Raw genomic sequence first — 15,890 nt, forward strand, 5'->3', positions numbered from 1 at the left:
ATTGTCCACCTGCGCAGCTCTGCCCAGCCTCCCTCCGGGCCGGGTTCCCAGGGTCAGGCTGGCGTGTGAGGCCCCCTCCGCCTCCGCCCCTCACCTCAGCACCCTTCCCTCGCTCCAGCCGCACCAGCAGCCCCTCCAGTGTCCCGCCCCGGCCTCTGCCCCGCTCTGCCCTGCGTGTCCAGAATGCAGGCCCTCCTCTGGGTCTCAGCTCCCGCCCTGCAGGGCAGCTCTGGGGAGGGAGCCTGGGCCACCAGTCGCAGAGACCAGGTCCTGGCCCCACCCCAGTGCCGACGTGCTGTGTGGCCTAAAAGGAGCCCCTCACCCTCTCTGGGCCTCAGAGACCCTATCAGATCGGGGAGCTTGAGCATCCTCCAGGCCCTCCCAGGAGTCACCCTTCCACCCCAACCCCCCTGGGCTGGGGGGCACCTGATGGTGACGATCTGGCCGAAGTCCAGCTCGTAGTTGTTGACCTGGGCGATGAAGATGGCAGCCACAGCCTCGTAGAGCGCAGTGCCGTCCATGTTGATGGTGGCGCCCACGGGCAGCACAAAGCGGGCGACGCGCCGATCAATGTGGTTGTTCTCCAGCAGGCACTTGAAGGTGATGGGCAGCGTGGCCGAGCTGCAGGCAGAGGGGCCAGTGTCTGCCCGCCATCCTCCTCCAGGTGGTCAGGGCCGCTGGGCTGCCTCCTGCCAGTGATGGAAGCTCGCTCCACCCCAGGCAGCCGCCCACCGCAGGGAGAACAGGCTGAAGGGGCCTTGAAAACGGTCCCTGTGGGAGTGCGGGACAGCGGCCGAGCCAGGCCTACCCAGGCCCTGGGCCTCAGAGACCCCCCCATACACACAGGTCAGGAAGGGACTTCCACCGGCAGCATCCTACTGTGTGCCCGGTACCGTGCTTCACACACACTCTCTTTTGATCCTCATAGCTTCCGGCAAAGGAGGGGTTTTGAGTCCATTTTACAGATGAAGAAACTGAAGCCCAGAGGGAGGAGGGGCTGACTCGAAGTCACACTGCTGTGCTGAGTGTAGAAGTGGTTAACAGCAGGGCTCTGGGCTGGACTTGCTGGGTTCAGATTCCAGCCTCCTACTAGCCGGTGGTAGCAGGATCCTTAACCTGTGTGTGCCTTGGGTTCCTTGTCCCAGGACGGGAGAGTACCTGGATTCAGCTATTAGGATGATTTAACGAGCAAGCGCTTAGAATGGCGTCTGCCTCATCACCAGTACTCAAGCAATGGTAGCTACCAGTACTGTTACTGTTTTGTTACTAGAGTTCCTGGTAGCAGTGCTGGGGCCAGTACTTGGGTTGGTGTGGCCACAGAGCCCTTCCCATCCCACAGGTCACTGCCTGGGGACCCCGCTTCCTCTTGCTGGGCCCAAGGTTGTGGCTCTTGTCGGGCAGGTGGCCAAGGGCGGCTACGTGTGGAAGCCAACCCCCATGTGGGTTGAGTGGGGGAGGGGAAGGCGCCAAGAGGTGACAGAGGCTTTCTGCCATTTGGGCAGGTGGGGCCTCAAGCATTACATTTCAAAAATGGGTCTTGTTACCATAGCTACCCCCAAGTGTGGGGAGCAGGCCTTACTGACACTTCTCTGAGTCTACGGCCATGGACCAATGATGGCTGAACAGGTGGGCAGAGTTGAGCAGCACCCTGCTCGGCCTGCCACCCAGGGATACCTGGAGGAGGTGGCCAGTGCGATGAGCAGGGCCTGAAGGACACCGCGGATGAAGACGATGGGGTTCTTCTTGGTGATGAAGAAGTAGAGCAGGGGCAGGATGACCAGGCCGTGGACCACCAGCCCGCACACTACGGTGACGGCGTAGAAGCCCAGCTTTTTCCCCACGACTGTGGGGTCATCCATCTCCAGGATCTTGCCGGCGATGAGGAACACAATGCCGAAGGGGAAGTACCTGTTGTGGGGGCAGGGCAGCCAGCTCAGTGCCAGGCAGGCGAGGGTCCCAGGCAGCCCTGGCACTGCATCACTGCCTGGCCTGTTCCCCCCGAGCCTGCCAGGGCCCCGTGAGGGTGAACGAGACTGGGTGCCAAGGTGCCCAGAACATGGCATTATTGATACCTCCGCCCTCAACCAGCCCAGCCCTGCACAACCTCTCACACCCCTGCCTTCCTGTCCAGGCCTCTGAGGAGTACGCCTGCCCTCTGCAGGCCCGTGTTTGAACCCAGCAATGCCACTACCTCTGTGCATGAGCTGGGACAGGCCTCTGCACTTCCCCATCTAGACCATTTCTAAGGTCTGAGCTCTGATCCAAGGAGTGGCAGCTGGTTCTCACTTCCAGAGTTCCCTTCCTCCAAAAGCTCAGCTGATGAGCTCCATGTGATGGGGAAACGAGGCCAGGAGAGCAGGCCAGGCTCAGCGCGGGGCTCTCCTGCAGCGGGCTGGACCAGGCCAGAAGTGGCAGGCCCAGGGCTGGAACTAGGCCTGGTCAGGGCTGGGAGCAGGGGAGCACGTGTGACTCTGGAGGCCCCAGGCCAGGGCTCAGCCTCCTGGGCAGCTCACTCCTAGGAGAACAAAGGATGGGACCACGGGGTCCCTCCGTCTGCCCAGGACAGGAGTGGAAGGGGTGAGGTAGGGGCGGACACCCCCATCCCAGTGAGGCTTACCACACAGCCACTGCCACGATCTTCATGACGCACTCATTGAGGCACTGGCAGAAGCTGACCAGGGGCGCCCCGCTCTCACCCATGCGGCCCAGCATGATGCCTGCGGGGCAGGGATACACGCGCGGATCACAGGTTGCACAGGCCAAGGCCAAGGCGTGTGTGATGCCTACACGTGCCGACAGGCTGGGGGCAGGCAGGGACAGACTCCCATGCACACATGACTCTCGCCCTTGGCTGACTTCCCAGCAGCCTCCATGCACCAGTGTTCCCCTCCTTCTCCTTGACCTTCACCCCTGGAACAGGGCAGCAACCTCGCAACAGGGCTCTCATTTCTTCCTTCTCTCTAATCCATTTTCTACACAGCAGCAGTGTCATCTTCTTAAGATAAAAATGCTCCCTGCCAAACACTGGCTTCCCTGATAACCTAGACCATAACCTAGCTCCCCATGCTCCGGCCGCACTTGACCTGACCCCTGTCTGACCCAGATCTACACCTCCCACCTCCACCTGGCCCTGCTCGTGCCTTCTTCACTCTGCTCTGGCCTCCCTGGCCTTCTTTACATTTCTAGAGTCCATGCCTCAGGGCCTTTGCCATGCAGTTCCGATGCCTGGAACATGCCTCAGCTCTCCACATGCCTCGGACACCCATCCCCACTCCTCTCCGAAAACTCCCAATTTGTTTTTATCTGTCTCATCTCTTTCTGATCCCTTCATATCATTTATCGCAACTTGTAACTGTTATTCTCCAGTTGTGCATTGTTTTTCCATTTCCTCTAATAGAAGACTAACTCCATGAGGGCAAGAACTGTATCTCAGTTGTCATGTGGTAGATGCTCAACCATAACCTTTGAATGAATGAATGAAAAAGCTTTTCCCAAAGCCCCACTGGGGTTCTGGACTCTCCTCTACTTGGGAAGCGTTCGTATGTGTCCTAGTCCCCGGGGGAGCGCCATGCAAGTGAGCACAGTCAGGCCACTCTCACAACAGTGACGAGTGACTGCTCTCCCTTCTGTTGGCACAGAAATGAAGAGCAAAACGCACTCTGTGCTGCCCTCAGGACGCTGTGCTCAGAGAGGCTCATTGACCGACTCAGCCAGGGAGGGGAGGGCTGGGCAGGAAGGTGAACCTGGCCTATGGGACTCCAGAGAGAGCTCTTTCCCTACCCCAGGAAACCCTGAACCCACCCGTCCTCGGACCAGCTACCACTGGGATGAGGTGGGGGCTCTGCTGGCATGGGAGAGGCCGAGTTGGAGGTGACACTGGCCTAGCCCTGCCCATCTGGCCTGTGGAAGCCTAAGTGAACTCAGACCCAGGTCCCCTGCTGGCTCTGTCCCTGCCCACGGTATTCCTGCCCCTCATCAGCCTCCACTTAGGTTTCCCTGGGGTCACCCAAGGGCTCTGGTTGGCTGGGTGTTAGTGTGCATAGGCCCCAGGGTGGGCCTGGGCTTCCTCCAACAGTAAAGGTCAATGAGACCTTAGCATCAGCCGCATCCCAACGCCAGGGAGAAGCTGGCGACGGAGGCTGGGTTGAGGGGACCAAAGAAAGCCCCGTTTGGAGCAGCTGTCAGAGTGTGAGCAGCTGTCAGAGTGTGAGCAGCTGTCTGAGTGTGAGAGCTGTCTGAGTGTGAGAGCTGTTTGAGTGTGAGCAGATGTGGGCACACATTGACATGAGCACTACAGATGTGGGCACACATGGGCATGGGTACACACAGTCTCGAGCACACACTGACTTGGGAACGCATACACACATATACACTTATCCATGGACAATTACACATGGTCAGTAAACACTTTGTGAATTGAGTCAAAGGGTCTCAGGGGTTTCTTTTGCTCTGCCAATAGATGTCCTTTTTATATGTTTTCACCCCTGAGGGAGGCAGTGCTGAGAGGAGGAAGAATGTTCAGGATTGGGGACTAATTGCCAGATGTTCTAAACACACTTCCAAACACCATCTTGCCACACACTTAGGTTACTAAGGTCCTGGCCCCTCTGCATGCCTGGCATTTTGGCCAAGATGATAAGAGCTCCATTACTTATGATTGCCCATCCATCCACCCACCCATCCATCCATCCATCCATCCATCCATCCATCCATCCACCCACCCATCCATCCACCCATCTATCCAACCATCAATCCATCCATCCATCCATCTATCCATCCATCCACCCATCCATCCATCCATCCATCCATCCATCCATCCATCCATCCATCCACCCACCCATCCATCCACCCATCTATCCAACCATCAATCCATCCATCCATCCATCTATCCATCCACCCACCCACCCACTCATCCATCCATCCATCCATCCATCCATCCATCCATCCATCCACCCACCCACCCACCCACCCATCCATCCAACCATCCATCCATCCATCCATCCGTCCATCCATCCATCCATCCATCCATCCATCCATCCATCCATCCAAACATCCATCCATCCATCCATCCATCCATCCATCCATCCATCCATCCACCCACCCATCCATCTCTCCAATAGGTTTTACTGAGCGTGGCTCCTGTGGGTCACTGTGGTGGGCTGTGGGGATAAATGGAGGACAAGCCAGGCCTGTCTCCTCCTGCAAGGAGCTTACAGCGGCTGCTGCACAGACATTAAACAATTACACCAGCAGCTACATACCTGCAGTAGGGTCAAAAGCTTAAGGAGTAACCCAGGGCACATGACTGTCTGGGGTGTTGGGAAGACTTTCCTGAGGATGTGAATGTTATAAAGAGACACCCCCCCCCGCCCTTTACTACCACCCTCAAGGATGAGAGAGGTGCAGGGGAGAGGAGGGGGCAGGAGCAGGCAGGCTGAGGAAGTGGGAAGGTTCTCAGGGAGGGGTCTTCCGGCAGCATGGAACAGGGAGTGAGTGGGGCCCAGAGGAGTCTGAGGAGCCCGAGGCAGGCTGGGCCAGATCGCTCGGCGCTCCCAGGCCTCAGTGTTGGGCCCCTTTCCTGGTGGAGTAGAGAGCCACTGGAGGCCTTAAGCAGGGACTTAGTGACCCCGTGAGGAGGGCACACCAGGACAGGGGACTCTAGGCAGCTTTTGCTGAAACCAGGTGAGGGATGATGGTGGCCTTGGGCCAGGGTGATGGCGGTGGGCAGAGGGAAACGAGGGATTGGAGACAGATTTCAGAGGCTGCCTGACGGGCTGTGGGTGTGGGTGGAGGGAGAGGTAGAAAGTGACCCTGGATTTCTTGCTATGAGCAACCAGAAGGATGGGGAGGCTGTTTACCTGGAATGGAAACCGTGTAGAGAAGTCAGGGAAGCAGCAGAGAATTTCCCAGGCCCTTGGCTGGGGTGATGGGGAAGGTTGATGCCAATTTTAGAATAAGACTCATAATGACCCCTGGCATAGCCTGGAAGGACAAGCTAGATTGTTCTGGATGGGTTAGGAGGTGTCGCCCCAAAGGAAAAGGTGTGTGTGTGGTGGGGGTGGGTTGGGTCACTGCAGGCAGACACATCCCTGGGTTTGTGGGATCTGAAGCTTACAGTTTGGGACCTTCCTTAAGAAAAAGAATATATATATATGGTACAAGCCTCAGAAGGGTCCTGTGCAAGTTAAGCTTCACCAGCTTCAAGATAAGTAGCCTGTGGCTGGGGCCTTGGAGACCCAGAGGAGAGTAGCAAAGGGGAGGGTGTGGTCAGGGAGGCCGACTGTGGGCCCGAGAAAAGGCACAGACATGTCTCAGTGGGGAGGCCGCCCGTGAGAAGCTCCTGAGGTTGGGGATGGGAGGAGGAATAAGGGCTTTAAATACAGTGATGGCTGAGAGTTTTTAGACTTTTCCTGTGTGTTTTTTTTTTTTATTGTAACTGCCTCCTCACCTCCCCAGTATTCGCAGACCTCAGTAAAAAGTTCAGGAACAGGAGGGGCCAGAGGCATGGTCTTCTTTGAGGGAGGGCCCACACCCCTGGAGGCAAACTAGTACCGGATGGAGAATTCCTCCTGAGGAACACTGGCTCCACCTGGGGGGAGGACTGGAGCCACTCCACTGGATGGGAAAGGAAGGAACCGCCTGAAAGATGGGAGGTTCTAGGTTACTCAGGGTGCTGGATGCAGCAGGGTAGGTGCAGGGAGGGGTAGGTGCAGGGAGGGGTAGGTGCAGGGAGTGCCCGGCTCCCTGGCACTGCTGGGTGGGGTGGGCAGCACATACCCATGGTGGCAGAGAACATGACGATGCCCAGCACATTCATGCCATCGCTGGTGCCAGGCTCTGACTTGTAGATGACCTCGGGTGGTGGGGTCAGGTCCAGAGCAAAGTGCTGAATGTGAGAGCCATTCTCTTCCTGGACCTCATAGATGAGGGTCCGCTGAGAAGGGGCCTCCTCCGATGCCACTTTGGGGGACTTGACCACGGGCGTGGTCTTGGTGCGGTACTGGTGGGCGACACCCCAACCAGGAAGGAGTCAGGGCCAATGTTGTTATTAATATCAACAACAACAACAATAATAATATCTTGGAAGTGCATTTGCATCCACTCATGAACTATTTGATTGACAATAACCCTGTGAGGTAGGCAGGACAGGGATTATTATCAATATTTTACCAAAAAGAAAACTGATCCCTTCATTCATCTACACACTCACCAGCCTCACCTCTACTCATCCCTTCTTCCCTCTTCTTCCTTCTAAGCATCGTTACACCCTTCTGGGTCCCCCTCTAACTGTCTGTCATCTCTCTCTTTACCCACCCAGGTAATTCTTCATTCACCCAGCTATCCCTCCAGCCAACCATCATCCACCCACCTAGCAGCCAGCAGCTGTACCTTCCACTGATGGAAACCTGGACCTTCTCTAGGCAAGCCTCACTTTATTGAACCTTGCTTTATTGCGCTTCACAGATGTTTTGTTGTTGTTACACATTGAAAGCAAGACCCTCCACCAGCAAACAGGTTACCTGTTTTATTGCAATACTTGTTTTATTGCGGTGCTCTGGAACCTGACCTGCAGTAGCTCCAAGCTATGCCTGTGTTGGAAAAGCTCAGCTTGCCCCAAGCCTTCTTGACCAGATGTGGTCCCAGCTGGGAAGAATTGAGCCACTGAACTGCCTACCTTTTCCCCCAGGGAATTCAGGGCGAAAAGCAAGATGCACACTGTATGTGCACTGTGATCCTAATTTTATTTTTTAAAAATATATTTATTTAGAGAAAAAAAGACTAGAAGCATACTAACTACGTCCAATATTGCTAGGTGCTGGAACTAGAGATGATTTTTTTATTTTCTGTTTTATATATTTTTTTTTTGGGGGGGTCTTTCTTTTTTAAAAAAATATATATTTTATTGATTTTTTACAGAGAGGAAGGGAGAGGGATAGAGAGTTAGAAACATCGATGAGAGAGAAACATCGATCAGCTGCCTCCTACACACTCCCTACTGGGTATGTGCCCGCAACCAAGGTACATGCCCTTGACCGGAATGGAACCTGGGACCCTTTAGTCTGCAGGCCGACGCTCTATCCACTGAGCCAAACCCGTTAGGGCTGTTTTATATTTTTTAGTATTAGGGAACATTACTACTGTTCTTATTGTGTGTGTGTGTGGGGGGGTTATTTTAAAAAGAAAGAGAAAACAGGCTTAGCAGCCAACTGGCCTAGGTTTACCTACTAGGCTACCCTTCACTAGTGGTATAACCTTGGGCAAACCCTTTAACCCTCTGAGCCTCCGCTTCCTCATCCAGAGAGGGGTGAACCCTCCCTGAGGGCAGGCTATTTTGAGGACCCAGTGAGGACAGTGGAAGCCTGCTGTACACCCAGCGGAGCAGCACTCTGTACAGCGGGGCTCCACCCTCCCAGGCTTCTTCATGCAAAGCTGGAACCCAGAGCAGGGGCATGGCTTCAGGAGGCTCTAAGGATCTGGGCTCGCCCTCCTCCCCTCTAGCATCCTGCCCCCAGGAGATGGGGAGACTTGCTGGTAAACCTGTCACTACCCGGTGGGGCCCAGACTGGCCCTGCCTGCCACCCCTTCAGCCCCTGGGGACCCACTCACCTGTTTGAATGCGGCTTCTACCAGGTTGGCCGGGAACATGTTCCTGGGAAGAGAGTCAGGGATTGAAGAATTCCAGAGCCTGGGACAGGCAGGCCCTTGGGATCATCTGAGCGCCTCCCTCATAGTCAAGGTCCCCAAGACCCAGCCCACCTCCCCTGCAGGCTCCCCTCCTCCCACGCCGGCCACCCCCAGGACTCAGCCCCAACACAACTGCATCCTCTAAACGCGCCATATCCTTCTCAGCTCCAGTCCTCTGTTCACTCTGTTCCTTCTGCCTGAAACGCCCTTCCTGCTTCTCTAACTCCGGAGGCCAAGCCTCCGACCGCTCCAGGTTGACTCTGCGGCCCTCCCCCGAGTCACCTGCTCTCCAGCACGCAGCGCGGCACTGGCTCACGTGTCCGCCTCCCCCCAGACTGGCTCCCTTGCAGGTGGCCCTTGGTCGTTCACATCTTATCTGTGGTGCCCAACCCAGGACCGGGCACATAAGTGGGATCATTATTTTTAGTAATATTGTTTTCATAAAGCCAGAGGAGGAGAGAGTCTTGTCCTACCAGATATGATAACAGACTATAAAGCCATAGCTGTCAACATATCGAGAAACTGACACAGCGGTCAATAGAAAAACCGATGTAGCGGAACCGGTAGCCGGAAGCAGACCCTGGGCCATCGAAGCATTTTGTAGTTGACAAAAGTTGCTTCACAAATCAGGGAAGGAAGGGATTCATTATCGAGAGCTGTACCGACACCCAACGAATCAGAAAAACAAAAATCCGATTCTGACTTACACTTTGCCGATGGTTTAAAGAAATCAATAATTTAAAAAACGCAACCATATCTCAGGATATGGAAGGGTTCCATAAAAACAAAGCGAGCAATAAGAATTAACAGATGGTACTACATTACCATTAAGAATGTCACAAGTACAACACGGCATTCCTGGATGGGGTCCTGGGACGGAAGGAAAGGGCATTCATGAAAAGACCGGTCAGGTCCAAATAAGGTCTGTGATTCAGCTACTCGCTGTGCCGATTTAATCCCAGTCGTGACGAATGCGCCAGTGACGTGAGTGGCTAACGTCAGGGGAAGCTGGGTGAAGGGCACAGGAAGCAAACGACAAACTGGGGGAACCGTGGGACAAAGCGTGACCGTCCGACATCTATAAAGACTTTTTACAAGTCCCGCCCGTCCTTGTCTCTGAGCTCACTGTCTCCTCTCCCCGGAATGCCGGCTCCCTGCAGGGCAGAGGTCAGAGGTCGGTGTCTTGTTCATCCCAGTGTCCCCAGATCCTGGGATTCTGCCCGGCAGTGACCGGCACCCAGTAAATATTTGCTGCTGCATAAATAAATGGGCCACAAAAACGTTAATCGGCAATTCACTTCGCCAAAGAAGAAACACAAGCAGCTTCAAAAGCTTTTTAACAATGTTCCGCTTCATCAACAAATTAAAGCTGGCAAAGAGTTTTTAAAGTGACCATAATCAAGGCTGAGAGGTGTGGTGACCTGGGCGCCGCCCAGGGTTCTGGCAGCTACCTTGCTGTGAAGCAATTAGCAATCCATGCCCAGGGGCCTAACAGCATTACATCTTTGTCTTTATAAGCTGCTTCCGGACCTGTTCTAAACCAGAGAGCCAACAAAGATCCTTGTTCGTGTGCCTGCCCTTCCTGGAACAGGCCGGTGCCTCACACTCCTCACACTCACACTCACACTCACACTCACACTCACACAGCCTCCTCCGCCTGGGTCGTCCCTCCCACTCAATCTTCTTTTCCTTTTTTTAAATATATTTTTTATTGATTCCAAGAGGAAGAGAGAGGGAGAGAGAGATAGAAACATCAATGATGAGCGAGAATCATGGATTGGCTGCCTCTTGCATGCCCCCAACTGAGGATCAAGCCTGCAATCCCCACTCAATCTTCTCAGCAAATCTCTACCCTTCCAAGGCTCAGCTCACACATAAATGGGGTTATAGATGTAAATACGAGTGTGATTATTTCTTAACGTTACACCCCAGCAGCCACTGCTGGAAAGCAGAAACTATCATTTTTTGTTTCCACTGCTCCTGAAACACAGGTTCAGTGTGAGCACATGGCCAGAGGGAAAGGGCTTAGGATGAGCTACCGAGGCAGAAAACTGAGAGGGAATGGATGGTCGTGGCTCTTCCCTCTGATTTCAGCTTCGTCACAAGGGAGACAAGAGGCAGAGTCAGGAACTGAGCTCTCAGAAGCTCCAGGGAGGCTTTTCCCCAATGAGTTATAAGCAGATTTCTGCCACCAGAATCGCAGCTGCCTGCAAGGGCTTTTGACAGCAGGCAGACCCGAGCACACGCCGGGCACACAGCCTGCCCGAGCGCCACGGTCCACCAGCCCTGGGTACTCGCCACCGGATGGAGGATGCCCACGCTGTACTGACTGCTAAGAGTCTGAGAGGCTCTCCCGGGTCCAGCTCCAGGAGGCTCCAGTGACTTCTGAGGTGGTTTTCTCAGGTAGCTTAGCGGGAAGGCTGCTTCAGCCTGAGTAGAAACTAAGAACATCCGAAAGATCATAAGGAACCCAATGAAACACGCCTAGCATGTGCGTTTCTTAACAACTTCCTCTAAAATGAGAATCTTCGGCATGTGTGCTGTGGCAAGGATGGCTAGTTGCCTAACCAGTCTCCGTCTCTCTCCTTGCTTACTAACAGAAGCCCTGGGGTGCAGTGGGGACCAACGGGGCCTTGCCATCCAGCCCTGTTTCCCAGCCTCTCTTGCTAAAGGCGTGGCCAAGGAGATGTAAGCGGGAGTCACTGGGAGGTGTTTTCTGGAAAACTCTTGAAAAGGTGCCCACTCAGCCTGGACCTTTGGGTCCCTTCCTCCAACTTTCTTCTCTCTGCCTGGGACATGGACATAACAGCCGGAGCTTCAGCAGCCCTCTTGGACCAGGAGACACACTGAGGATATAAGGCAAGTGCTGAGCACGGTAAAGCACACAGGTGGAGGGAGCACCGCATGAGCGAGAGCTGCCCACCTCTGGACTGCTTATTCGGGAGAAAGTGCAAGCCTCTACCTTACTCAAGCCTCTGCTGCTTTAAGGTTTTCTTAACTAGCAGCCCAAAGCAGTTCCTGACTAATGCATATGCTCATACTGATTGTCAATGAACGTATCCTGCAGATTTTAATAAAGAATTGACTTTTGATGATTAAATGGGAAAATGTACGACTTTTGCTTGGCTTTTGAACACCCAGGGGAGCCTTCCTGTCTGTCCCAGGAGGCGCGCTCCTGGAGGCAGTTCCATAAAATGCAGACATAACGGGCCGGGAGGCGTCAATGGCCACGGCCATCAAGTACACACATACGCTGCCGTGGCCCTGCCTGCACATCTCTCGGGGCAAGTTCACCTCTTGGCTCCTCTCCTCACGTACTCTTTAGAAGTTCCCACTGTGTCAGTTTCAAGCTCACCCTAACCCCATGTCCCCAACCCAGCCCCAACGGCGGGAATTGTTCCTTTCCCAGCACAGCTCTTGGGAGCTCCATCCAACCCCTGAGAGGGTAACGGGGAGACACAAGTAGAGCCCAATCATTACTTAATCGCTCTGGTGTTTTAATAAGATGGGGGGCGGGGCGCGGGGAGATGCTCTGATCAGTGTACTGCTTGGGCTCCCTCTGGGAGGCCGTCCTGTGAGCAGCGTCCGTCTCCGGAGCCCTGGGAAATGAAGGCCTGTCTTGGCGACTCCCCCAGGGACACAGCCTGTTGTGCTCCTCTGGAATCATCTTCGAGAGACAGGCACATACCTTCCCATCCCTGAGGTGTGCCCTGCCCCCACATCTTCTGGACTTTTCACTTGTCACACCTGCCCCCAGTTCCCAGGTCCCTGCCCTGGCCATTGTGTTCTTGCTCAGTTTTCCACACACGGTGGGCGTCTGCTCTGGGCCAGCGCGAGAGCGAGGGGGCCCCTGGTGACCCCCCACCCCCTCGCTGGCGTCCTCACTGCACACACAGCCTCCCCGGATGTCAGGGCTAGAAAGGGTTTCAGAGGGTGGCTTGTCCAGTGCGCTCTTCCTGTCTGTCTGTCCTGAGATGGTGATGGCCTGATGCAAGGACTTGTAATTGCTCCACCCCAACCCCAGGTCTCAGCACGGTGTCCTTCCCAGAGCAGGTACTTAATATAGACGGGCTGACTGGAACGGAATTGACTGCACCCCCTCCCAGGGCATCCCCATGCCTTCAGCCACTTCCTGTCCACTCCACCCTGCTCCAATCCGTCCTTCCCAAACTTTCCAGCTTCTTCTTTCTAAAGCATAACAGCCAACCCCTCAGCCTAGGGTCAAGGTCTTCAAGGTTGGGCTGCACTGTCCTCCTAACCTCAGCCCCCAGGACCCGCCTCCGGAGGCCTCTGCTCATGGGAGGCCTTTGTGTTTCCTAACCACAGAACTAGAAGGGAGCTTGAAAACCACCGGGGAAACTGAGGCCCAGAGCGTGGGACTAGCCTGCCCAGAGCCACACAGTGACTTACTCGCAGAGCATCTCCAAGACTCCAGCTGCTTGTCAGGGGAAGCTTGCATCCCCCCTGCCCCCCCCGCCCCCCAACCCCCCGCCCCGCCTCCCCGCAGCCTCATTCTCTAAGAAACGTGACGACCTCCCAGCTTTGCAGAACGACTTGCCTGGGGGTTGAGAGCGACTGGGGGAAAGCCTCAAACCAGAGGATCAGTTTTCACCACGTGAAAAAGGAACTGAGAGCAGGAACTGCTCCTGGAACATTTGACCCTGACACGTGCCAATCCAGAGCCCTCAGGCCCTGGGCAGGGGAGGCAGCGGTGGGTGGGCGGGGCTCCCTGAGTATCAACAACTTCTCCCACCACGAGGGAAGGCTGTTTCGAATCACAGAATCCAAGAAATGATGAATCATAGTCACCAAATCTTAGACATAACGGATCTTAGAAATGAAACTTCTCGAAATTCCTCTTCCCTTGGCTCCCAGGACATCTGCTGTCCTGGTTCTCCTCTTGGCCCCCGGCTTGCTCCCGCCGTCAGCAATACAGCCTCCAGTGTGGCTGAGGGCCACGGCTCACGCTGGCCTCGGTGCCTGTGCTCAGCACAGTCCCCCGGGCCGGTCCCTCTTCTCCCGGGTTCAAACCCCAGCTCCACTGAAGACCCCACACCCGCATACGCATTCAGCAAACACTTGGCTCCTCCACCATGCCAGCTGCTGTTCTAGGCTCCAGGACCTGCAGGAAACAGGCTGTTTAAAGACCTAACCCTCCTGGAGCGTTTTTTTAAACCCGGGCTGGCCTGCTGGAGGAGTGTGGTTAAGTTATCTCCGCCAAGATCATCCTAGATCAGCTGCTCCCCGGTTGAATGACCAGCTGCCTGCAGATACGCAACCTTCCAGCTGATGTTTAGACTCAAAGTTGTTTTTTTAAGCCGCTCAGGCTTGGGTTGGTTTGTTACACAGCAATTAATAACAGAGAGAGGATGAGGAGGGAGGGAGAATGAGGGGGAGGGAAGGGGAGAGAGAGAGAGAGAGAGAGAGAGAGAGAGAGAGAGAGAGAGAGAGAGAGAATTGTGTGCTGGGCATCTATCCCCATAGGGAAGGAGAGGAATGTCCCGTAGGATCTGAGGAGTGTCGGGCTGGTGCCTGACTCATGCCCAAAGGCCCTGGGAAAGGTCTGCACTTCCAGCAAAGATATGTATGCTTCCCATGGGCCCAATGTGTACCCTGCTGAAGGGACCCTGACTAAGAGGGTCAGAGGTCAAGCCTGAAGAAGGCCTTGTAAGTCGCCAGATGGAGCAGGGATCACCCCAGTCAAGGGAGTAACACGAGAGACACCCCCCCAGCTCTGCGATACAACTTGCCTGTTGTTTTGTGGCAGGAGGGGCTCCAGAGAACCCACAAAAGCACCTCTGAAGAAATGCAGCTTGGGAGTGCCTGTCCCCGCTCACTCCACCACCAGTGGAGGAGGACCTTCTAGCCCCCCTCTCCCCTCTCCACTGCTCCAACCCCAGTGCTAGCAACAGGGGGAGAGGTGGAGCAAGAAAGAGGGACGCCTACTACGATCTTCCAGTTCAGGTTTCCAAGTTTGAATCAGAGGCAAAAGGCTAAGACAAGATTCATTTTAAATTGGACGCGTCAGGCGTTTTAATATTAGACGGGACTGGGTTTCTTATATCTGAGATCGGCGAGAACATGAAAGGGACGAGGAGTCCACAGAGCAAGTTTGATGAGTATCCTGTTGAGCCCAATAAACGCTTCCCCAGGCTCTGTCCCGGCCCTGCTCCCCTCTGCCATTGGGGTCCACCTAACGCCTCTACCTGCTGGTTTCCCACCTCCTCCCGCGAGATGCAGCTGCACTAGGCGGCCATCAGCTGGCATCCCCCCAGATGACCTGCTCTGGCACCGTCCTCTGGCTGGGTGAGCACACTGCCATCCACCCGGTGCTCAGACCAGAACCTTCGTCAGCACCACCGCCTCCTTCCCCTCCCCTCGTCTGCCTGTCTCCTGTGGATTTTACCTCCGGAGCAGCCCTTTGGTCTGCCCTCTCCTCCTGCCCTTCGCCCCCATGCCCAGGGCCACCACCCTGGCCCAGTCCCTGCCTCTGTCTTCCTCTCCTACTACGCCCCCCTCCCGCCCCTCAGTCAGGCAGCGAGCCTTCTGAATTGGATCATGCCACTCCTATGTTTAAAAACCACTTTAGGATAAAACACAATTTTGGCCTGGTTCACGGTGCTCTTCATGGTCCGGCCACCCCCACTTCTCCTGAATGGGCTGTGACTTCTCCCCAGGACATTCCCTCTCTGCTCAGGACCTGTGCACAGCGGTTGCCTCCCCCGCCTCCCCTGCCCTCCCAGGCATCCTGTCCTTTACAGCAGCGGCTTTGCCTCCTCTGACCCTCTCTTCACCCCCACTGTCTGTGTCTATCCATGGGCTTTTCTCTCCTCCAGAACTAGGCCAGCTCGGAGGGCCCTGGCGCCGGGGCAGCCTTGGTGAGGGAGCCCCGGTAGAGGGCGTGGCCTGCGGGAGCCTGGGGACGGGGAGTCAGATGCGGGTATATTGCAGGGCCTACAGCACTTTTCTGGGAGGAGAAGGCAGGTCCCTGAAACAAACGGTGAGCAGAGTTCAGGCGGGAGCAGGGCAGGGAAAAGGCTCAGCCCTTGGAGTCAGACAGGTCTGGGCTGAATCCTGGCTCCACAACCACCTGCTGGATAACTCTGGAAAGGTCACATCGTCTCTTTGAGCCTCATTCCCTCTTCTGTAAAAAGGGGACCAAAGCCCTAACCAGTTTAGCTCAGTGGATAGAGCTTCGGCCTGTG

At 55.3% G+C, this 15,890-nt stretch overlaps 1 protein-coding gene across 2 annotated transcripts in view; it reads right to left on the reverse strand.

Annotated features, from left to right (window-relative positions):
• Nucleotides 1-15,890, reverse strand: part of SLC1A7 (solute carrier family 1 member 7) — a gene marked incomplete at both ends in the record, with an annotated part of 42,702 nt that overhangs the window by 3,183 nt on the left and 23,629 nt on the right. Inside the window, 5 exons of one of the 2 annotated variants that reach the window (XM_079778318.1) lie at nucleotides 427-621; nucleotides 1,675-1,908; nucleotides 2,618-2,717; nucleotides 6,778-7,000; nucleotides 8,608-8,650. In XM_079778318.1, coding sequence (XP_079634444.1) covers nucleotides 427-621; nucleotides 1,675-1,908; nucleotides 2,618-2,717; nucleotides 6,778-7,000; nucleotides 8,608-8,650 — 795 coding nt within the window. Of the gene's footprint in view, nucleotides 1-426; nucleotides 622-1,674; nucleotides 1,909-2,617; nucleotides 2,718-6,777; nucleotides 7,001-8,607; nucleotides 8,651-11,428; nucleotides 11,475-15,890 lie in introns of those variants that run through there. The other variant, XM_079778319.1, reaches the window with a different exon arrangement.

Source organism: Cnephaeus nilssonii, assembly GCF_951640355.1.
Source record: "Cnephaeus nilssonii genome assembly, chromosome: 7".
In the NCBI taxonomy this organism is placed as follows: domain Eukaryota; kingdom Metazoa; phylum Chordata; class Mammalia; order Chiroptera; family Vespertilionidae; genus Cnephaeus; species Cnephaeus nilssonii.